The sequence below is a fragment of the Toxorhynchites rutilus genome, chromosome 2 (assembly GCF_029784135.1).
Source record: "Toxorhynchites rutilus septentrionalis strain SRP chromosome 2, ASM2978413v1, whole genome shotgun sequence".
Taxonomy (NCBI): Eukaryota; Metazoa; Arthropoda; class Insecta; order Diptera; family Culicidae; genus Toxorhynchites; species Toxorhynchites rutilus.
The window spans coordinates 60,743,042-60,767,134 of record NC_073745.1 but is presented as its reverse complement, the minus strand read 5'-3'; the positions used below and the strand labels follow the sequence as shown (position 1 = coordinate 60,767,134).

The 24,093-nt window shown below is 38.5% G+C and overlaps 1 protein-coding gene across 1 annotated transcript in view; it reads right to left on the bottom strand.

The window, feature by feature from the left end:
• Positions 1 to 8,298: 8,298 nt before the first annotated feature.
• The window catches only part of LOC129768029 (zinc finger protein sens), a 42,704-nt gene continuing 26,909 nt past the window's right edge, over positions 8,299 to 24,093 (bottom strand). Inside the window, exons 5-6 of the mRNA XM_055769390.1 lie at positions 19,291 to 19,441; positions 8,299 to 10,248 (exon numbers count right to left, since the gene is read on the bottom strand). Of these exons, the coding sequence (XP_055625365.1) occupies positions 9,797 to 10,248; positions 19,291 to 19,441 (603 nt within the window). The 3' untranslated portion in view covers positions 8,299 to 9,796. The remainder of the gene's footprint in view (positions 10,249 to 19,290; positions 19,442 to 24,093) is intronic.

The following is a 24,093-nucleotide window of genomic DNA, read 5'->3' as shown; positions in this document are numbered from 1 at the left end:
GAAGAAGGAAAAGAAAATTTGACAAGAACCATCCGTGGTGGAATGCGGACCTTCGAAATCTCCGAAATCGTCTTCGCAAGTCTAGGAAACGATTTTTCAAATGTAGGAACGAGTTACGAAAAACAGAAATGCATGAAATAGAGGCGCAATACAACTCTTTGAATGCACAATGTTTTCGTGACTATATTCATCGCGTCGAAGATAGTGTGAAAGAAAACCCGAAATATTTTTGGAAATTTATAAACGACCGGAAAATGATAAAAGGAATACCACAAAACGTACGATACCGAGGAATGACCGCCAGTACGTCAAAAGAATCTGCAGATATGTTCTCGTCTTTCTTTCAAAGTGTGTCAAGTAACAACTCACCACCTTTGTCTGAAACCTACCTGAACACTATTCCGCAATATAATGTCAACGTACCCCGGATGAGTTTCTCGCCCCATGAGGTGTTGCTAAAACTACAATCCATCGATGGATCAAAAGGCCCTGGTCCTGATCAACTGCCTCCGTTCTTCGTTAAAAATTGCGCAAATTCCCTAGCCCTACCCATAAGTATTTTATTCAACCGTTCATTCAATGAGAAGAGCTTTCCTACGCTCTGGAAGTGCGCCTCAATCAAACCAATTCATAAATCTGGCTCCCTACATGATGTCGAAAATTATCGAGGGATCTCCATTCTCAACTGTCTGCCTAAGGTCTTCGAATCCATGGTGCATGATGTACTTTATCAGTCTACCAAATGCATCATTTCCAATGACCAGCATGGTTTCATGAAGAAACGTTCAACCACTACCAACTTGCTAAGCTACGTATCGACTCTTCTAGACAAAATGGAGAAGCGACAGCAAGTTGACGCTGTCTATGTGGACTTTGCCAAAGCTTTCGACAAGGTACCGCACATTTTGGTAGTTGAGAAGCTCGGACGTATGGGACTTCCAGAGTGGCTTACACAATGGATCTGTTCATACCTCACGGGCCGCATCTCCTTCGTTAAGATAGGCGATTCCTGCTCTGATCCTGTTCATATACGGTCCGGAGTTCCTCAAGGCAGCATACTCGGACCCTTGCTGTTTGTTCTCTTCATTAACGACCTCTGCACGAAGCTAAAATCTAAGAAGCTGTTGTACGCTGACGATTTAAAGTTCTACCGAGTAGTTACATCGACTCTGGATTGCTACGCACTTCAAATGGACATCGAGTCGCTATTGGAATGGTGCCGATTAAATGGAATGGAAGTCAATGCCAACAAATGCTATGTGATTTCTTTCAGCCGTTCTCGTATTCCGCTTTTTATCGACTACAAAATGGGAAACACAATTTTGAAACGTACCAGCACAGTAAAGGACCTTGGAATACTTGTCGACAGCAAATTGAGATTCACTGAACACATCGCCGCAGTAGCGGCCAAAGCGTATTCTATACTTGGATTCCTGAAGCGCACCACAAATCACTTAAAGGACGTGTATAGTTTGAAAACGTTGTACTGCTCACTTGTGCGCAGTGTATTAGAATATGGAGTGCAGGTTTGGGCTCCGTATCACGCTGTTCACATCAACCGGATCGAACGGATTCAAAAGCATTTTGTTCGATATGCTCTAAGGCGCCTAAACTGGAGGGATAGGACGATCCTGCCATCTTATGAAAGCCGATGCATGTTGATCGACCTACCGACACTATCAAGCAGACGAATACTCCTTCAACGTATGCTCATATTTGATGTTCTGACAAACCACGTCGATTGTGTTGACTTACTTGGGAAATTACGCTTCAACATTCCTCTTCGGGTGACGCGTCAAGTGGATTTTTTCCGTCGTTCAAACCATCGCACCTTATATGGGATGAATAATCCTCTGGACGTCTGCTGCAATCGCTTCAACGAAGTTTCAGATTTTTTTGACTTTGGAATGACCAAAAATTTGTTTAAAATTAGAATTAACTGATAAGTTATGTCTGTGCGTTACATTTTTATAGCGAAGATATTTTCAATAAAAAAAAAAAAAAAATATGAGCGTCAACCTTGGATCAAATTTTGTATCGTGGGTAAAAATCGACAATGTCAAATCTATGTTCCAAATTTCGTACACGTATTTTGTGTTAATAGGATTCAAATAATACTTTGGTAGTATTTTTTTTAAATAAAACTATGCCTTTAAATCTCATTCCTATAATGCAATACGCTGTCGTTAATTGTACACTTGACGAAAAAATATAGGAACGGAGCGGGAAGTCGAAATTTTTAACTGTGGTTTTAGAAATACTGTAACTTCGTGAAAAACCAACGCATGAAGATGGGATACACATTATTTTAAAGATTCATTTAGAGTTTTGAGATGTAATACTTGAATGTTTCTATCTGTTTCTATCTGTTTGTGTGTGTAGGTGAATTGGATAACAATACTGGAAAGAAAAAAAAACCATTTTTTCTGTTTTTTTTTAGAATTTGCAGATTAGCGCAGTGTTTTATTAACCAAGTCAGTAGCAAATCCAATTAACCTTATCAATCAGCATTCATTTGATTCCAAGAACGCTCCTGTAAGTCATCGTACTACAAGTTTCGATAGAATGACAAATTTCCCTTTTCCTAATGAATGCATTTCCAATAATATGATTATTCCCAAACCAGAATGCGTTTTTTGAAAAATCCAATAAATTCTGTACAAGACTCATTATTTATTATTATTTATTATTCGGCAATTTTTGCCTTATTTTTGCTTTTGCTTCGATCGATTCTCTTTGATTTTCTCTCACGATAACCATGGCCTTCCAGACAGATTTAGTGCCACATAATTTCAATATGCAAAGAACATCAACCAATTATGTATATTCAAGATTAAAATCTAAGAACTTCAGAGATAATAATCTGAGAGAGGGTACACTTAATGAGCTACAATTCGAAAAAGAATCAACAAGCATCAACAAGTTCCGATTGTGAATTATCTCCTGTTAATGATAAATTATTGTTTTTTCTCTAATATCAGGTATACGGCCGGATACCAAATGTTGGCCGGATAGGCAGGATCCTGATTGTTACCGAATATCCGTTTCATCTCTAGATTAGACTGTTGTTGAGTGCTTCCCGAATGGAAAATAACAGCCTGCTCCTTGTTGCTAGGCCTCTCTCTGAAGTGAGATAGAAACATAGAAACAAGTATCTAAATCGATAAAGAAGAGATTTTTGATGTTTAGAATTCATATTAGCACCATTAAAATTAATTTATGCGTTCTAAACCAAGGAAAAACTCACTCGTATTATCATAATAGGTACTATTGCGGCGATAGGTACCTATACCCTACATGATTACTTTTGGCATGTTAGCTCAAACAGTTTTCTGAGCTCATTTGCTATCATAGCTAATTGTGAATACAACTGTGTGGATATAGTTAAGCAAAAAATGTGAAATCTTATCGATCATAGAATATAATCTATATATATAAAAATAGAGTGATGTCTGTCTGTCTGTCTGTCTGTCTGTCTGTCTTTCTGTCTTTCTGTCTTCCTGTCTTTCTGTCTTGTCGATCGACATGAAAATTGGTATGTAGGGGTTTTTGGGGTCGAGGAAGGTTCTTATGATAGTTCGAGACCCCTCCCCCTCTGTAAGGGGGGCTGCCATACAAATGAAACACAAATTTCTGCATTACTCGACAATTAGTCAAGCATATGAAACCAAGTTTGGCATGTGGAGGTTTTAGGGTGCAATAAATGTTTATACGGTGGGTAGACACTCCACCCCCTCTCTAGGGGGGAGCTGCCATACATACGAAACACAAATTTCCGTATTACTCGAGAATTAATCAACCAAATAAAACCAAATTAGGCATATGGAGGTTTTAGGGGGCATGAAACGTTTCTATGGTGAATCGACACTTCTCTTCCCTCTCTAAGGGGGGCTGCCATATAAATAAATGAAATACAAATTTCTGCCTAACACGAAAACTAATCAAGCAAATGAAGCCGAATTTGGCATGTGGAGGTTTTAGGAGGGCAAGAAACATTTCTAAGGTGGTTCAACACTCCTCCCACCTTCTTAAAAGGTGGACTGCCATAGAAATGAAACACAAATTTCTGGATAACTCGAGAACTCATCAAGCAAATGGAACCATATTTAGCATATAGAGGTTTTAGGGTGCGATAAATGTTTTTATGATGGTTCGACACTCCTCCCTCCTCTCTAAGGGGAGGCTAATCAAATGGAGCCAAATTTGGCATGTGAAGATTTTTGAATATGAGAAATGTGTCTATGATGGTATGACACCCTTCCCTCCTCTGAAATGGATACGGGGTCCCGTAAAAATAATACACATATTTCAACCAAACATATTCCAACCAAACATGACAATTGATTTTTTTTATGCGATAAAACGCACTATATATCTATATAAATAAAAATGGGTCACCGAATGTGTTGATAAGAGCAAAACTCGAGGAGTAATTGTCCGATTTAGGACTGTCTTTATTCTATCATATTTTTCTGTATCAAATATTTATTTTATGTAACGGAGAAACATGTTGTATGAAAGTGGTTTAAAAATCTTGAACGAGAATTATGTCTGAAAATAATCTGATATTATAATGTCGAGTTTTGGTAGAAGTACTAGGAATTTTATAGTAAAAGGCAATTTTCAAGGGTGGATTAGAAGATCAATCAATGAATAATTCTGTGATTGGACCCATAAACAGCGCTTAGTAAGAAAACGTGGATGTGATAACGAAAAATAAATTTTGGGCTGGACGAAGTTTGCCGGGTCAGCTAGTATATATAACACAAAAAATCGCCTCCCTGGTTTCAAGATATGTTATGTGAAAAATCCTCAGCTTTCCAGAAAAAATATGAAAATATATAGCGCCTTTGGTCCCGAGACCATGAAAACTATAGAAAACAAATAAAATCAATAATAACGAAAACATAATTCAAAACTGCAACTGTAGTATTTTTCCAAATAAGACCAGCTAATTGGCTTTAATTTAATATGTCGAACATCTGAATTGGTCCAGTGGTTCGAATGTTATGAATTTAAGAAAAAAGTCATATTTGGCAAAAATGCGTAAAAATCGACCCTAAATTGAAATGGTCACCCTAACAAAAAAATAAAAAAAATGCGGGTCTAACAATTTGCAATAAAGAACAAAACCACCGCCTTTGATGAAAATCTGAGAACCACTGTATCGGTTTGGCGTGGAATGTCTGTATATATATATAAATGGATTTCTGTCTGTCTGTCTGTCTGTTCGTCTGTCTGATTCTTGTGGACTCGGAAACTACTGAACCGATCGACATGAAAATTGATATGTAGGAGTTTTGACGTAGAACTACGTCTAACCGGAAGATATAGGGGGTGAAATGGAAATCTAGGCACTGAACAAGGAAGTAGGAAAAAAATGCAAGATTTGGAACGCTTATAACTCGAGCATTTCTCAATAGATCGCAAAGGTTTTTGCATCAATTGATAGGAAATATATCTACGCATCTATCATAACGAATAACATTTCATTTTTCTTGAGATAAATAATTGAATAATTGTGAAATATCAAGCATTGTTAAAATGCCCTGTGTGCCCATTTTTGATTGGTCCATTTTGTGCTCCTCAAATCGTACCGACCAAAACGGGCAACCAGAGCAGCAGCGAAATAGAATGAAGCACGATTGGAAAGGAAAAAGAAAAAAATGAACGAAACATTGGTCGCAGTCTCACACATGCGTAATTCTCGAGGCAGCCAGTCAGCATAAAAATCCCCGCTCCGCTGCCGTAACGATCATTCTCATTCAAACCGTACACCACATCGGTTCGCATCACAACACATCAACAAACCAACCCAAGCAGCCATGTCTGGACATGGTAAAGGAGGAAAAGTGAAGGGAAAGGCAAAATCCCGCTCGAACAGTGCTGATCTGGAGTTCCCCGCAAGGGTAGCTAGGCCGAGCGCGTTAGTACCAGTGCACCAGTCCACCTAGCCGGCGTTATATAGTTTCGGCCGCCGAAGTGATCGAGTTAGCTGGCAAAGCTGCTCGCGACGATAAGAAAACCCGCATTCAGAACAGAACGCATCAAGACAACAACAGGCAGTTGCAGCGAGTGGCGAGTGGCAAACGCAATCGCAAAACGGCAGCTGGTAGCAGAAAAAAAAGTTTGTTCTGTATACAATCTGCTTTGGTGGCAAATCCAGAACAAGGCGGCATCGAGGGCGTTCGAAATGGTTTTTTTCAAAACCACGAGTATAAAAAATTTTCTAAATTGGAACCATTCCATAAAACAAGGCGCTTATCAGGGCCATTAAACCTTTCAAAAAAGAGTTTACGAAATACAGTTCAATGCTTTCTAAAATAATATCCAAAATAATAATAAAACACAAATTGATTTTTTCATAATTTGTTTGCCAGTATCTGATGAGTATGTGAATTTGGCAGTTGTTCTGAGCTTATTGATAGTTGGGGACTATCCTGATTATTCAATTTTCACCAATTCTTTAATTGTTTCCAGATTGAAAGTACAGTAATTTACAATTAGTTCGACATTTAGCTAATTGGACGGACATGTAATGCGACATATTTAATTGGACATTTTTGTAAACATAGAAATCCAAATTATGACCCCACATTGAAAGTCGACACTGTACCACTGTCATCGCAAATGTTCAATTACAGGTTAAAATCGCCTCCAATGCTGAGTGGCACTTCGGCACGTCGCATTGAATGTAATTTACTGTACAACATGTCACAAAGCTGGATGGAAAAAAAATTTACAACTGTGAAAGCTGTGGCGAGTGGCAACAAATCGCTAAACAGGAAGGTTTAGCCGAACAAGATGGGGATATCGAGTGATAACAAAACATTGAACTCTTTAGATTGAAGATAATTTTGTGATCCTGAAAAGGACCCTTTTTAGCCTGCATGTGAATCCAACGAGCGAACAAATCGTAATGAATGTATTTTTCTTCTTCTTCTTTGTTTTAAGAGGCTTTAAACTTTGCAGTTCATTCGCCTCTAGATGTATTTTTTTGCCATCGCTGCCTTTTAACGCTCATTCGTTCGTCTCGTTGGACTCGCCCCTTTGGCTGAGTCTGCCGATTTGTCTCTATCCTGTGAGCGTGTACCGTTAGGCTAGGCGCAAATTGAGAAGCGTATAGCGCTCGTAAGCGAACACGAGACTATCAACACGACTCATTCGTGCCACAAACGTAGCGTGGTGGAGCGCATATTGAGTCGCAGTTTGGTGTAAATAACATGCCACTCGCATACAATGACTGATTAACACAGAGTTGCGCGATATATTTATTTACTAACACAATCACCCGACCAGTACAGCCATACAGTGTCAAACCCACGGCGCTATATGATTGTTCACCAACACAACTACCACATCTGGCATGACCAGCACGAGAAACTGTGGTTCAGCCACAGCGTCGCGCGAGTCGTGTCTCACGAGCGCTCCACCATCTCGCGTCATCTGGCCAATTTGCGCCGTTCTATCTGTTTTCATTAGCCACAAAAACAGGCGCTATATCGCGCCAAGTTACTCGCGCTATATGCGTCTCAATTTGCGCCTTGCCTTAGTGTATAAAACGCGCGGATCCCAAAAAAATATCTCATTTTCTTTCAAACCGTAAACCAGTGTGACAAAATGGAATTTTTTTGGAAAACTCTGAAGGAAAATGGGAAAATTCTAAAAATTCAATTCACATTCGTTTTACAATTACATATTGACAAGCGTTGTTAGTCCATTTGATGTTTGCGGTAACGAAATTGACCTTCGTTCGGAAGTGGAAATGGATTTTAATGTGATAAAACGCACTCCTATATCTATAGAAATAAAAATGGATCGCCGAATGTGTTGATAAGAGCAAAACTCGAGAAAGGAATTGTCCGATTTAGGGCCGTCTTCATTCTATCATATTTTCTGTATCAAATATTTATTCCATGTAACGGAGAAACATGTTATTTGCAAGTGGATGAAAAATCTTGCACGAGAATTGTGTCTGAAAATAATCTGATATTATAATGTCGAGTTTTGGTAAAAGTACTGAAATTTTATAGTTAAAAAATAATGTTAAAGGGTAGATTAGAAGATCAATCAATGAACAGTTCTGCGATTGGACCCATGAACGTGCACTTAATAAGAAAATAAATTTTGGGCGGGACGAAGTTTGCCGGGTGAGCTAGTGGTAGAATAAAAGCAATACTGTTATTGAAAATATGAAGAATATGGGACCTAATCTCAGATATTATAATTCAGATATTTCTTTCAATGTTTAAATAACACACGAAGAGCTCATTATGTAACGATATTTTTATTGTTTTTTCAATTTACACGATTCTACATTATACCCAAAATTATACAACGTTCTAACAGCTACGATTCTAAGTAATAGTTTAAAGTACATCCAATGTTTTGAAATGACGAAAATAGTACAAGAATATTATCGACTATGTTAACTGTATGTACACGGAAATATATTTAACTAGCATAAATTATTATTGTGCTAACGATTTTGAATTGGAGATAAACGCGGAGTGAAATCTGTGCCTAACGCTAATTTTTTGGACGATCTTCATTTTAGCCGACTTCGTATCTACACACTAAATAACAAACACCGAAACAGTCATCGGAGACGGATAGAGAGTAAACTCGATGTAAAATAAAAAATTGCGGAATTATAAAATGGAACGCAACTAATCGGACGGGTTCGATGGTGCATAAGGGCACAGCAGGACAGAGTAGGGATACGAAACAGAGCAGCAGCAGCAGTAAGTATACAATTACAAAAGTGCTTTCGATTTACTCGGTTCTACAAATAGAGTCTTTGGTTCGGTAGCTGTTTATGAATAAAAGTGAGAACTCTATTCATGACTAATATGTTCTGGTTTTTTTCCGAAGGGCCGTGGGGCGCAGGGTTCTTCGGTGGCCCGCTGGCCTTCGGGTGTACACCCGCACAAACGCGGTGGCGTTTGTGTCCTTGCGGCGGGGTACGTGTTTGTTCGGTAACAAAAGCGCCTCTCGTTTCCCTCCGGGAAACCCCTACCGGCTCCGGGGAGCGACTTGAAGGGTTTCCCGGTTGTATTTCTTGATTTCTTTTTTTATGTTTTAGTTTTTACACACAGAAGACTAGACGATGGGTACGAAACATAGACTAATGGCTAAATAAGTTAAGTTTATGTACACGTTTACAAATTAAGTGCTCATTTACATGATTTGGTTTTTGAAGCTTCGCTTTTTTTTGGGAGGGGGAATCCTAAACAAATGTACGTTCAATTTGGAATCGTCATAGCAGAAGTGAATAAACTTTGGTTTCACTAGGTCTAAGTATTCTCTAACTAAACATCGGAACGGAATATTTGGGATAACTTAACGTTTACGAGCAGTACGTTTGCGACTCGATGTGACTATATGTACATGGTTTTTTAATATGTGACTAAGAACTACATTAGAACACTGATTACGCTAAGGCACGCGTTTTGCACCTCGTCTGGATTTGTGGTTTTTCTTCGGTTGCACTGAGTGGAAGAGAAACACACAAAAAAAATGCCAAAACGTCATCTGACGCTTGTGGCGTGCAAGACAACAACGACAACAACAACAACGGTAGAAGACGATCGTTTTCGGTTGGTTAGCCCCGAAGATCATAAAGAAAAAAACACCCAAATTAAGCAACATCTGTTGCTGTCAGTGTTCCTCTCTTGTACCCTCGATACATTTTTTATACATTCTCGGCAGTCATCGTCATTAGGCCCAGCGTTTTCGAGAGTAACATAAATATAAACTAAATCGCCGTCACCGAGATAACCCAGTCCGCACCGAATCAGGAACAACTGCTGCTAACTTCCATTTTAACGTCCGCATGGTGTTGATGATGATTTTGTTGGTGGTGGTGGTGGTGGTGGTATCCGGTACTGGCGGAAGACGCAGCAGCCGCTGCTGCAGCCACTGCCGCCGCGGCAACCGCCGCAACGGCGGCATGAGAGGGTGCACTGCTATTGGAACTGCCACCGCTAGCGGGGGCGTTTGAGACGCTACTCGGGGAAGCGATCATTGCTTTGTAGTCTTCCCCCGGAAGAGTGGCGGATCCCCCGCCAACCACATCGCTGTGTTGTCCCTCGCGATGACGCCGCAGATCCACCTTCCGCTGGAAGGCTTTCTCGCAGAGTCCACACGAGAATGGTTTGTAGCCGGAATGTTTACGCATGTGTGTAATCAAATTCGAGCTCTGGCTGAAGGCCTTCAGACAAACTACACATTTGTGGGGTTTTTCACCTGTAAATGAAGATAGAAAAAGAAACTTGTTAGCAAATTTGAACATTCCGGCTGATGTCAGAGGAATAAATATCGCATGACTGCTGCAATCCTGCTCCCGACACTTTTAAGATTTAAACGGCAATCACTTCGTGATGCATAAGATCATCAATCATAAAGTTGTCCCGAAGAAGGTCGTCTCCAAGAGACGAACCTCTTAATGCCATCGCACATTTGCGATGGGATAATGGCCCACAATCTCGTGGAAATTCCAGGGACACCGTCGGGAACAATCACGGCACTCGGCTGTGAGGCGGCTTCTTCGCCACCGTGAACGGAATGCGAGCTTCATGACAGCGTTTGTCCTGTTCTGTACGGGAGCGGTCGGTTTCGTCATATCGGGAGGTCCACAGGATGGTGGGATTTGAGCGTGACATGGACAAATTAAAATCCAATTAAACAGAGCTTTTGATGTGATTAATAACCGCTGCTTCCAGCTGGATCTGGCTCTCAGCTGGCAGAGATGCCAGATCTACGGAACTGTTTGATTTTTACAGTGAAACTTATCCGCAAAATCTTCAAATAAGTATTAATTTTTCATTCATATTTGAGTGTTTACAAATCAAGACAAAGGGTCGACTCAATAAACAATCCAATATCTCTGGAAGTCGTGTCTGCAACGACACTAATGAAATCATTATAAGCCTCCCTCTTTCAAATTTATTAAATTACGTTTGTAATTGCCACTTTGCATGTAGCTTCAAAACTTAGCCAGAATTCCCAGTCAGGTGTTCCTCCACAACCCCAATAACCGACAAGGGAAGCACACACTAAATGCCCACTCCTGACACGCAAATCCAAAATAAACATCAAATCAACTGCCACTGTTTTTATTTTCCTGTCGCTTTCAATTTTCCCTTCGGTGTCCTTTTGTCCACGTGCAATCCCACTCAGCTCACCATCCCCCGTCCCCAGTAGAAAGACAACGAAAAAGCAACTCTCAATTACGAAATGAGGCGATAAATTTGCTCAAATTTGTACCGAGAGAACGGAAGGTAAACACAAAGTGCCCCCGTTTGTTGTTCACATTCGTGCTCTCGTGTTCCGTCGTTTCGTGGTTTCACTTTCTATCGTACCAAAGTGGCTTTGGGTTAATAAATTTCCCGATAACTACTCCCCCATTCGCCCAGTTCCCTCTCCCTCACCCGCGGGTGTTTGTTTTGGAGAGGCGCCCCAGCCAGCCAGCCTGCGCGAGTTTATGTGTCAGCGCATGGGGCGCTGCCTACAAAGAGACCGATTGCAGCCCCAAATAAGGATATCGGCGGCGGTTCGCTGGAACCGCTTTCCAAAGCGGGTGCCAGCGCCGCGGTAGAAGTTTCCGCTGGGTTTGCATTGTGTTCGATTTGTTCGAACCCGAACCCGTCGAAGGACTGATCCGCCGGGATTGTGGCTTGATCCGCGAAGCTGAGGTTTGGCCCACACACGAGCGGTGTGAGGGTGGGGTTCATTAGATGTTGATTATGTTTCTTGAAAATCTACAATTGTTTTCTTCCTTAACATATGAAAAATCATTTTTAAGTCATTTGGCATCGAGAAAAAAAATTCGATTTTTTAAATTTCGTTGGAAAATTTTCGTGGATCAAAAAATCAAAATTTTGAGAGCTTTGATGCACCCCTAAATCATGTCCGATTGAGCTAAAATTTTGCACAGATCATTTTTTTGGGCCAATAAACAAAATGTACCTGGTCGGTTTTTGAAATTCGATGATGAAATTTTTTCCATACATCCATTGCCACCCTATTGCACATGTATTGGCTCTTCTTAGATATTTGCCTATTCCAATTCGGCAGCTTCCATTAGGATGATTGAGCTTTGGAGCCATAACCATTAATTCATGATTCGCCACCAGTTATGATTATCTTCACTCTATTAAAACGAACACATTTGTTTTTCACACAAGATTTGATACAGATTCTTTGATCCATTTTTGGAATAGGCAAACGCCGAAAACGATCCAAAACACATGGAATCAAATCAGCTGTCAAAAATATACTAAATATTCAAAATGACCGAACTTGTCAACAAAAATTTAAGACTTGCGTACCAATATAACTCAACGAAAAAACGACAATCGAATATACGTAACCAACGGAAATCCTAAAGTCGCGATATTTCGACCTCGTGTATTTATTCCTCATTCTAGAGTCGTATTTTTTATTTTACCTTTACTTTCACTTGGCACCATCTGAAGATTTGCATTTAGTCGATTTTTCTGAATGTATCTAAATCAGATTACTGATTTGTATATTTTGTATTTGCATCTGTGTTTTATATGTAAACCAGACTTACTAGAATATCATGAACTCTCGTTTTCTAAGATTTTTGAAGTGTCGAGATAAAAAAAACCATAGCTGATTGATTTTTTTCGGAAACATATCAAACATTCAGCGATAGAAATATTTTAGTTTTTCTTTTTAATTTACCAAGTGATGACTCCAAATAAGAATAGTTTCGACTCTCTCATCCCGAACCACGAACCGGAAAAGCAGAAAACCGACTAAATAATGTACGAGAAAAGGATTCGTATGTTTCCCAGTACTTTCAACAACAACGAATCGATCAGCCAACAGTCCAAGTGTTCGCGCTCTAATATCTGCAAGATGTTGAAAAGTAAGGAATAGTCTACCGAAAGGAAATTAAGAGTACCAGAACACTTAGAGGAATTACAACTGAAACTTAATTCCAATGCCGCTGGATGTCTGGAAATTACTCAGAAAAATGTTTTGTTTTGGATGATGAAAGTGATCCCCACCGTCAAAAACCAATATCCTTGGGAACGATCGATATTACGCTGATCGAAACTATAGGGGAAAACGGAGTAAGACAGCCTAGCGGGGTAATTCGAACAGCCTCTACACCCAAACTAGCGTCGAGAGATAACATTTCATCTTCGACAGAAATAAAATCATTTTCGTATGCTGAAGGGTGAAATGAGCAAATAAAAGCATCTGATTCAAAAGCTTTAAAATGTTTGTATGCATGGGAGCAGACACCTCTTGCTCTCGGACTGAATGTCAGCTTGGACTTGTAGCCAAGAAAAGCCCAAACGACGTCAATCGATCGAACCAAAGCCGACTGGAATGTAAGGTAGTTTTACACGATCACGCTGTCCACATCTATCCACTAGTGATGTTGCATAAATGCATGGTAATATTACACCTCATCATAAAATGAAGTTGTGAATTTTTTTAGTAAAAAGAAGTGCTTTTTCTTTTCGATCTGAGCCGTTTATGTGGAAAAGCATGCGAAAAGCTTTAATGCGTGCTTATTGTCTCTTGTTTCACTCGCTCATATTGCTCTGATATTGCTATAGCATATATATATATATATATATATATATATATATATATATATATATATATATATATATATATATATATATATATATATATATATATATATATATATATATATATATATATATATATATATATATATATATATATATACTACAAATGATCTACCAGTATGGGGGAGTAGCGCATTTTCTGTTGTTTTAGGCTCATTTAATGTAATAAATCAGGATGCCAAAACACGTGCTAAAATAAATTTTGGGTGTAGCTTAAAAAAGAAATACTCAATATTTTGGAAAATATGTTATGCAGGTAGCATTAATAGCATATTTTTGTCATTTCGTATGATACTGAAATACTTGCGTTTATGAAACGTTAAATTATAAACAAAACAAACTTCTCGTTCATTATGGTTACAAGTGATCTTTGCAAGTTTACTTAGCAACAACAAAAAAACTAATAATTTGGTGATTACTATCAAAACTATGTACTGGGCGTAAAAAAGACCCTTTCTTACGTATTAGCCCTTTATAAGACCGTGAAAACTATGCAAGAAATCAACTCAAACTACAGTAAAGCCTTAAATGAGGAAGAACACATATTTACCTTTGATTAAAAATAATCTATTGAATCAGTCCTAGTCAGGCATAGTCCTTGCATAAGGAAGAACACATATTTACCTTTCATAAAAAAAAACCGCTAGAAGCCCGAAGACCGCTTATATCAGCAGTCTCAGCAATAATTTCGAGATTTTTGTATGACTACTAATGGTTTTTTTTTTTCAGTTTCCTTCAGACTTCATTAACGAATGAACTTATTCTTAGATAATAATATTTGAAGGAGAAATCAATTCTAATCATTAGCATGTTGCAACGAAAAAATCAGCTCTGTTTTATATTTGCAAATAATACTGTCAATACATATATGAAATTCATTCCGCAGAAGATTTTTCGCTATATTTGTAGATATTTGTAGCATTCTCATGATAGTAGGCTTCAATTAGGTCAATTAGGCTTCTGAGCACAAATTATATGGTAAAAATACATCAGAAACATTGCAATTAATGAAAGATGTGTACGGCGATGTTTGTATATCCAAGACAATATTCGAATGACATAAACGTTGTGACGAATGAGTGACACTCTGGTGTCATAAAAGTCGAAGGAAGCCGATTACAAATCGATTATCGTAATGCATCGAAATCCTGACAGTTAAGGGCTTACGATGAAGTTATTATCTGCTGAAAAATATTGACATGTCATAGCATGAAAAATTACCATTCCTAAAGAATAAGAAGGTTTTCATGTTAGCTATGAATCACAGAATTCCATGAAATCATGCTGTATGTGTTCAACATTTGCAAATTTCTTCATTGTGCCCTGATATTAAATCCGGACACTTTTGCTTTTAATTTTAACACTCTTATGCAACTCCTTCAATAAGAAATTTCCTTATTTACTTCGATCCGTCATCCGAACTTAAAATCATCGTCTAAATGCGCTTTTTATAGCGGAAATGGGTTTATGAAACACAATTTTTTGTTTCGTTTTTTTCCATTTTTATCAACAGTTAGATACAATGCTTGACACTACACTAAATTGATACAATAGATGAATTTCATGCCAACTCGACTGGCCGTTGACAGCACTATCTCAGATAGCAGTGAAACGTTGTGGGTGTAAAGACATGGGTCATTTAAGCAATTTTGCATACTTGAAATGTTTGAAATATAACTAGAAATATAAAATTCGCTGATAAAGTTATTTGTCAGCGATTTTTTGAAAAAAAAAGTTGGAAAAACTCAAAACTAAAAAAAAAACTTTGAAAAAAACTAACAGACCTACAAAATTTTAGTCAAAGAATGGAATGTATTAAATTATTTTGGTTTTCATTAAAAATTATCAAAGAATTTTTTGGAAAAAAAATTCATTGAAAAAAAAATATTTTGAAAATTCATTTTTCTCGAAAACACATGCTTTTAAAATTCTGAAAAAAATAAAAATAAATAGCCCTTAAAATTGACAACATGTTTTCCATACATCGGACGATGGGCACATTTACATGGAAAAAGTTTTTCGAACAACAACATTTTAATTTTTTTTTCTTTGAAAAAATACTATTAATGTTTAGTTCGTAACATTTTTTTGTATAAATTATCGCAATTCACATGCTCTGCTAACTTTTCTCTATTTAGAAACATGTCAAGAACGTGTCAAACGTGAGAATTTACACACAAAAATGTAACGAGCAAAATATTATTTTTTTCAGGAGTCTTCATACAAAAAAGGACATATGTTCCAAAGCTATAAAAAATAAAAAGTTAATGTCTTCGACAAAAGTTTATATTTTAACATTTTAATTTTAACATTTTAACTTTGTCGAATGCACTATATCGCAATCTTGACTTTTAACAAAATTAGGATATGTTGCATTTTTATTCAAAGAAAACATGAAATTGTTGTTGTTCGAATAACTTTTCCCCAGTAAAAGTGCCCATCTTCCGATGTATGGACGACTTGTTGGAAATTGTAAGGGCCATTCATATATAAATATTTTTGGAAATTTAAAAAAATACGTTTTTGAGAAAAATTAATTTTAATTTTTAAAATAAATTTTTTGTCAGCAAAATTTTTGGTATTTTTTTGTGAAAATTTAAACAATTTCCTACATTTCGTCTTTTAACAAGAATTTTGTAGGTATCATTGTTTTTAAATTATAAATTTATGTAACAAACTAAGAAAAAAAAATCGTCTTTTTCCAAAAAGTAGTCTAATTATTTTTCGAATATTTCAAGTATGTAAAGTTGCTTTAATGATCCATGTCTTAACACCCACAACGTTTCACTACTATCTGAGATGGTGCTGCCAACTCCTAAGACGAGTTGGCATGAGATTCGTCAATAGTAACTATCAGTCACAATAATTCAACATGCAGAAAATGTTATGGTTTTGGTATGATATGACAATGAAAAAAAGTCCAGATTAAAAAGTGTCCGGATTAAAAAAACATTACTGTACCTTGAATGGAATCATTCGCCGTATTCATCTGATTTGGCACACTGAAAAAATTCTCTTCTCCCAAAATAGAAGCTAAAATACGAAATCAAGGCGAAATCGATCGGCTTCAACCAAAGCGTTATTTCTCAAAATATGTTCGAACAAACATTTGGACCCATTCAGGGTAGAAACAAATGTTAATTTTCACTATCAATCCCGAAAGTTAATTGACACACTTCGTACTTCCCGATTTCCACAAAATTACAAAATTCAGCAACAAATTCACAATTGCACACATGGCAATGCAACAGACTAGAATTGGGCGATCTTGGATCGATATTGAGAAGATCGATCTTTTCCACTCCGATTTTCGATTTTTTGGATCGATTCTTTGTGCTCTATAAGATCGCGAAAACCTATCTTTTCTTTTCGATTTTTCTAATCTGTTTTATCGTAGAAAATTTTATGTAAATTTGTTTTCGAGTGAACATTGAATTAAACCCCACCAAAAATCACCTGACCAAATTCGTAAATACTGAATCCCTTTCAGGATCAAGGCCCTCATTTGTCAAATTGATGGTCGTAAAGCAGTTTTGTAAGTTTGGTCGTTACAAAGTAGGCGACAAGCTATATTTACACCGTCACATTCACTAGGCGGACAGCGAAAATTGCTTCAACAAACGTTCTTTTCCGGGTCTATTACCAAGGTTTCGACTCAAGGTCATACGTATGGAACGGTTGGATTTTGTGTGATTATTGTCAGCGAGGTTCTGGACAAATATCAGTTGTTGAATTAGTAATAATTATTTTCAATTAATGTATTTAATAAAATGATTCCATAACGATACAAGATGAATGTCCTGGAAAATAAATTTTTTCTGGGCTTTCGAGTTTTTTTTTTCTGTGACCATGCTGAAAATCAAAATAAGATGCCTTTGATGATTGAATAGAAATGTGAAATGTTAATTCCATGTTTTAATATAAGACGACACTTATATAAAATACGGAAATAAATAAAAAGCATTCGATTTTTCAAATATCGATTCAACAAAGATCGATTTTTTTTTGGTAATTATTAACTTTATTTTAAATAAATAAAAATATTTTTACAGAGATGAGCCAGCTTTCGGCTGAAAATCTCTTCAATAAAGAAAGAAAAAAAAAACTCTTTTTTAACTTAAGTTTGGATCCGGTTTAATCAGTGAATCGATCCCTACGCCGTTCAGACAATCGATTCGTCAAAATTGATCTATTTCTGAAGATCGCCCAATCCTACAACAGACGTCCCGTTCCGCCATCGAGCATAACCCTTTAAACCCCATTCTCCGCTTCGTCTAGCATAAAACGGCCGCCTCGCTTGTTTTTCCCGCCACAATTAGACTCATTTAGCCAGAGTACACATGCAAACAGATTAATTAAACTAATTGAATCAAGATATAAAGCACGGTCAACGTACTCCCCGCAACAGCAGCATAATATGCTATCAGCTGGCATACATTGACGGGGGAAACAATCACATACCTCGTAGAATATGTGTATGCTTTCCTGATTTTTATTTTAGAAGGTATGTCTGCACGACACCGCGCTTATGTACGTACCGACCCCCTCCCCCTCCCCCAGCTGGACGCTATCGCTGTTGCATAATAATGAGTGTCTCCCCTCGCGCAAAAACAGATTGGTCATTTACGGATATAGGTAGCCACCTTCCCCGCAAAAAAGCGAGCCAGTAATACGATTTTAATTGTTTGGTAAACATTACAAATTTATAGTGCGGGGCGGCTCGGATTTCTTAACCCCGATCCTGGGAGAGCTGAATCATACTGGCACACCGAAAAAGGAAGCAACAGTTTTGTTCAATTTGAAGGAGAACAATTGCAAACATGAAATACTCCGGTTCCCCAGTCTGGTCGGTCCCCCGGCGTGGGACGGAAGCCGTTGGTACGCTGCCGGCCAGCGGTTACATGTTATCATGTCCATAATTACCGACCGAGCATTAATTCTGCGGCTCCTTGTCCACCGATTGCGCACCGCGTTTAATTTTTTCGCGAGACTGTTTTAGCCCCCAGATTAAGCCTAATTGCGGGATTTGTTCTGTTTATACCAATAACAAACCCAATGATTCACATAATGAATATATTAGGAGAACCCCGATATCACAACATTTCCCGAAAACAAAACCCCGATGGACACTGCGAGATATCGGCCAGGTTCGGTAACAGAGATAAACTGGTTCCCGAGCGCGGTGGCCCCCAAATGGGGTGCGAGAAACAAAGGAGAAGAACGAACGACTGATCCCAGCAGGGGCGCCATCTGTTCCCATTCAAATTACGACGCCCGATTTCCCCCGCGATCCCACTTCTCTTCCCGGGGGGGGGGGGGGGGGTACAGATTTTGTTTATCCTATGCTACGTTTTTTTCTTGCTCTCCACAGCAGCTGAATATCCCATCGCTTCCCAGCACCGAGAACCACACGAACAGACCGTTTCGATGTTGGCTCGTGCTTTTCATTATCCATTTATAACCGCAACGAGTCGGTTTTCGAGCAGGAGCCTAATTTTTTTTTTTTTGAGTCCCTAATTTTTCGAGGAGCACACCCAAGTTCGAGAATCTTTTCCGCCGGTCGGCAGATGATGACGATTCATTGCTGTGAGTAGGGCGGGGGGAGGGCGAAGGAAATTCTGTCGCAAGCCATTTCGCAGATTGCAATACTCACCGGTGTGGATGTACGTGTGCTTCTTCATGTCGGACTTTTGGTGAAACCGTTTGCCACAGTACTGGCACGGGTATGGCCGGGTGTCGCTGTGGATCAGCAGATGAGTCGATAGCGTGCTCGAGCGTTTGAACGTTTTGCCGCACTGTTTGCACTGAAAAGGGGAGAAAAAATACCAATAAAAAGGGGTTAGTTAAAAAGTGGGGAATTAAAATGATCAAATTTACATGTTGTTCTTTTTTTTTGTGCCCGAAACCGCAGGATATTTTCTGACATTGAGGGCTTTGGAGATTTCACCCGTACCAAGTGACGAACCCGGTTGTGGCAGACCAACAAACCTTCCGTGATTCTAGCCAGTTTTAATTACACCAAAATAAAGTTTTATCGTCCGATTAGAGGACTCCCACCACAGCCCCGGACCGGGGATGGATAACTATTTATCTAATGAAATAGTCCCGGCGCGCGAACGCCGAGGTCAGTACGACTGAAATAAATTAAACACACCATCGCGACACGAAATGGTGATTGTAATTTGCAGATAAAACCTTCCCTCCGCTAGACGCCCGACCCGGCAAGCACCCACCGTCCGGAAGAACACGCTAGCATGGGAAGCGGCGGAAGCGGGGAGGGGAGGAAAGAAATTCCCGCTGATCACTTTTTCCGTGTAAATAATTAATAATTGTTGTATTTAGCTGAAGCACTTCCTTTTCACCGGCGCGAGCGGTCAACGCGGGACAACGGGGGACGCTAATTGAGGAAGCGAAGTGCGGTGGCTTCACCTGGGCACGATTTATTGACCATTCCGTCGGAGCTGCCGAGTGCCGAGTGCTACTTCGGACAACTGAAAAGGACGAGCCGCGAAAGGATTGATTGCATTGACCCAATTGTCGCTGGGGAGGGGAGGGAGCTGCAGAGCGGTCGGTATCATGCGACAAAACGATGGGCGGGAGAAACAGGACGTGTAATGAAATCAATTTTCAATCAATTTGTTTCATTTATAATTTACTAGATGGGATACGTCCGTTGGTCAACATTTGATGGGTCCTTGGGCTGGTTGTTAGAGTAGGATTGATGGTGTTTGGAGGTTTGCTTTTAACACAATGGCTTCCTTATCGCGAAACCATTTATTAGTTATATTCATGCTCGTCTGATGTCTTAAACATGGTAATAACTTTATCCCGGTGAATGAATCCTATTTGCATCGAAACAGAACTATGATTCATGTAGAGTTTTCCAATTCAAAAAGCCACCTTCATAAGTTCCTCCAGGTATAAGAAAATCATTCACCTTTTGCTATAATCTGAACAATTTTTCGAAACTATACCGCTATGCTTTTTAATCCGGAAATGCTGCTGACAAAATGTGTCCAGAATTCAAATTATTACTACAAAATTTTCCTGATTTCAAATCACGGCACAATGAAGAAATTAACAAATTTTGAACAAATATAACATGATTTTGTGGAATACTGTGATTCATATCGAATATCGAACAGTACCCATATTCCGTCGTTAGCAGATGCAATTTTAAATTATTAAAATTTGAATGGAAATTACTACTCGATGCACTTAGAAGACACAGTGACTAACTTTTCCATTTTTTCTATAAATCTCCTTGTATTTCTGCCAAAACTACTTGCCTTCTAATTCTACAGGAACGGTAATTTTTCATGCTATGGTATGTCAATATTGTAAAAAGTATTAAAACTAGTGAGGAACTCGAAAAAACCTCTATTTATGTTACAACAAAAATAATTCAAGCTTACAATAAGAGCTGCCCAGTCAAGGTACGATCAACAGACAGAGATGTACCATGGTGGAATACTAGGCTGGAAAATTTAAGAAAAAACGCTCGAAAAATGTTTAACCGAGCAAAGCGTACTTCGCAATGGGATGAATATAGGAAAGCACTCACTGCCTATAATAAAGAGATCAGAAGATCTAAACGTAAAAATTGGAGGCACACCTGTGAAAACATTGAAAGTACTCCAGTCGTTGCAAGATTACAAAAAGTTTTGGCAAAAGATCATTCTAATGGTTTAGGAACTCTCAAAAAAGAGGACGGAAAGTTCACTTCTAATGCATCGGAGACCTTGAGTTTAATGATGCAAGTTCATTTTCCAGGATCGCTACCGGTCTTGAGTGATAGGACGACATGCATAGATCCACATACTGATTTGCAACAGAATCACACTTTACCGTCTGAAGATTTCAATGATAATACCAGTAAACCTGGGCATAAAATGATCAGTGCAGAATAGCAAGATCTAGCGAGTTGTATTTTCACTCATGCAAGAGTCGAATGGGCAATAAATTCATTTGATCCTTTTAAATCACCGGGAAGCGATGAGATCCGTCCTGTGATGATCCAGAAAAGTGGAGGAACTGTAGTGCCCTGCTTACCAGAAATGTTCAAAGCTAGCTTACGATTGAACTATATACCAAAGAATTGGCGACAAATTCGGGTTGTTTTTATTCCCAAAGCTAATAAAAAAGATAAAAAAAAAGTCCAAAATCGTTTAGGCCTATTAGTCTTTCGTCATTTATGCTGAAATTAATGGAGAAACTAATTGATGACTATATCAAATCGCAATACTTGAAATCGACACCACTCAGTAAACTTCAATTTGCATACCAGCCAGGAAAATCAACAATAACAGCACTTCATACAATAGTAACGAAAATTGAAAAAAACACTTCAAGTCAAAGAGTTGCTACTAGCCGCGTTCTTAGATATTGAAGGAGCGTTTGACAATGCATCCCACAATTCAATGAGAAATGCTATGATACAGCGTAATTTCGATGAAACTGTTGTAGAATGGATATTTCAAATGCTACAAAAAAGAGAAATAACGTGTAATCAGGGAGGGGCCACAGTTACAATAAGAACTGTGAAAGGATGCCCACAAGGAGGGGTCCTTTCACCTCTGTTATGGTCATTGGTAGTAGATAACCTACTGGCATTCCTTGAAAGGATAGGATTTGAAATCATAGGCTTTGCAGATGATATTGTAATTGTAGTTCGTGGGAAATATGAGCATGTAATCAGAGACAGATTGCAATATGCTCTAAACTTAACTATAGCATGGTGTAATGATGAGGGTTTATCTATAAATCCTTATAAAACTACTGTTGTTCCTTTTACACGTAGAAGGAAAATGAAAATACCAGATTTGCATTTGCTGGGAACTAAAATAGTGTTTTCTCCAAAAGTGAAATATTTAGGAGTAACACTTGATAGCAAGCTCAATTGGAACTCGCATTTAGATGAAATAAAACATAAGGCTACAAATGCATTATGGATTAGTAAAAGAACATTCGGTAACAAATGGGGACTTAGACCTAAAATGATCTACTGGATCTACACTGCTATAGTGAGACCTAGAATAACATATGCGTCATTAGTTTGGTGGCCAAAAACAAAATCCAAGCATGCTCAGGAAAAGCTAGGAAAATTACAAAGGTTAGCTACAATTTCCATCACAGGAGCAATTCGTAGTACGCCATCTAAGGCACTAGATGCAATGTTAAATCTACTTCCCTTATATCTATTCGTTCAATTGGAGGCGGAAAAAAACGCACTAAGGTTGAAAAGAACAAAACAGTTCTTTGATGGAGACCTTAGGGGTCATTTAAGTATTCTAAAGGAATTCAAACTTAATCCGATACTAACTCAGGAGGACTGGATGAACAGGCAATACAACTTTGAACGACTATTCAATGTGACTGAGCCAAGCCGCACTGAATGGGAGTCAGGGGGACCTGATATTCACCCAGGATCTATAATTTTCTACACTGATGGTTCCAGATTAAACGAAAGAGCCGGGGCTGGAATAACCGGCCCTGGAGTGAACATATCAATTTCAATGGGCAAGTGGCCAACTGTATTTCAGGCAGAAGTGCAGGCAATTATTGAATGTGCAACAATTTGTCTAAGGCGCAATTATAGACATGCAAACATATGCATTTTTTCTGACAGTCAAGCTGCATTGAAAGCATTGAAGTCAGTTACCTGTACTTCTAAATTAGTTTGGGAGTGTATTCAACTTCTTCAAGAGGTAGCTAAAAAAAGTGCAGTGAACCTATTCTTGGTTCCAGGGCACTGTGGAGTTGAAGGTAATGAAAAAGCAGATTTGTTAGCTAGATGTGGATCATCGGAACCATTCCTAGGATCAGAACCATTTTGTGGGACCCCTGAATGTACCCTCAAAATGTAATTAAAGAACTGGGAAAAATCAAAGATTGATGGCATCTGGGCACATAGTACAGTAGGTCGACAGGCTAAATCATTTATATCACCAAGTAAAAAAGTAACTGAAAGACTTCTCAGCCTAACAAAAAAAGACCTATGCACTTTCACTGGCCTAGTGACAGGACATTGCCCAAGCAAATACCACCTAAAGAAACTAGGTAAATTAGAAGATGATACCTGTCGTTTCTGTAACCTAGAAAGTGAAAGTTCGGAACATTTATTATGCAATTGCGAAGCACTTTTTCATAGAAGGCGCAATTTCTTTGATAAAGGTTTAATGCAACCTACAGATGTTTGGATAGCTTCCCCCAATAAGGCAATAATGTTCATTCGTGCTATAATACCTTATTGGGATCATGCCTACAGTCAGCAAGTGGAAATCACTCCAACTAATAGCGATACGACACCCTGATAAGGCTTACAACAAATAGGGGCCCGCCACAATAGATGAAATAACTGGTCGTAGTGGAAAATGTACCCAACAGGAAAAAAAAAATGTCAATATTGAACTTATCATCGTGAGCGCTTAATTGTCCGCATTTCGATGCATTACGA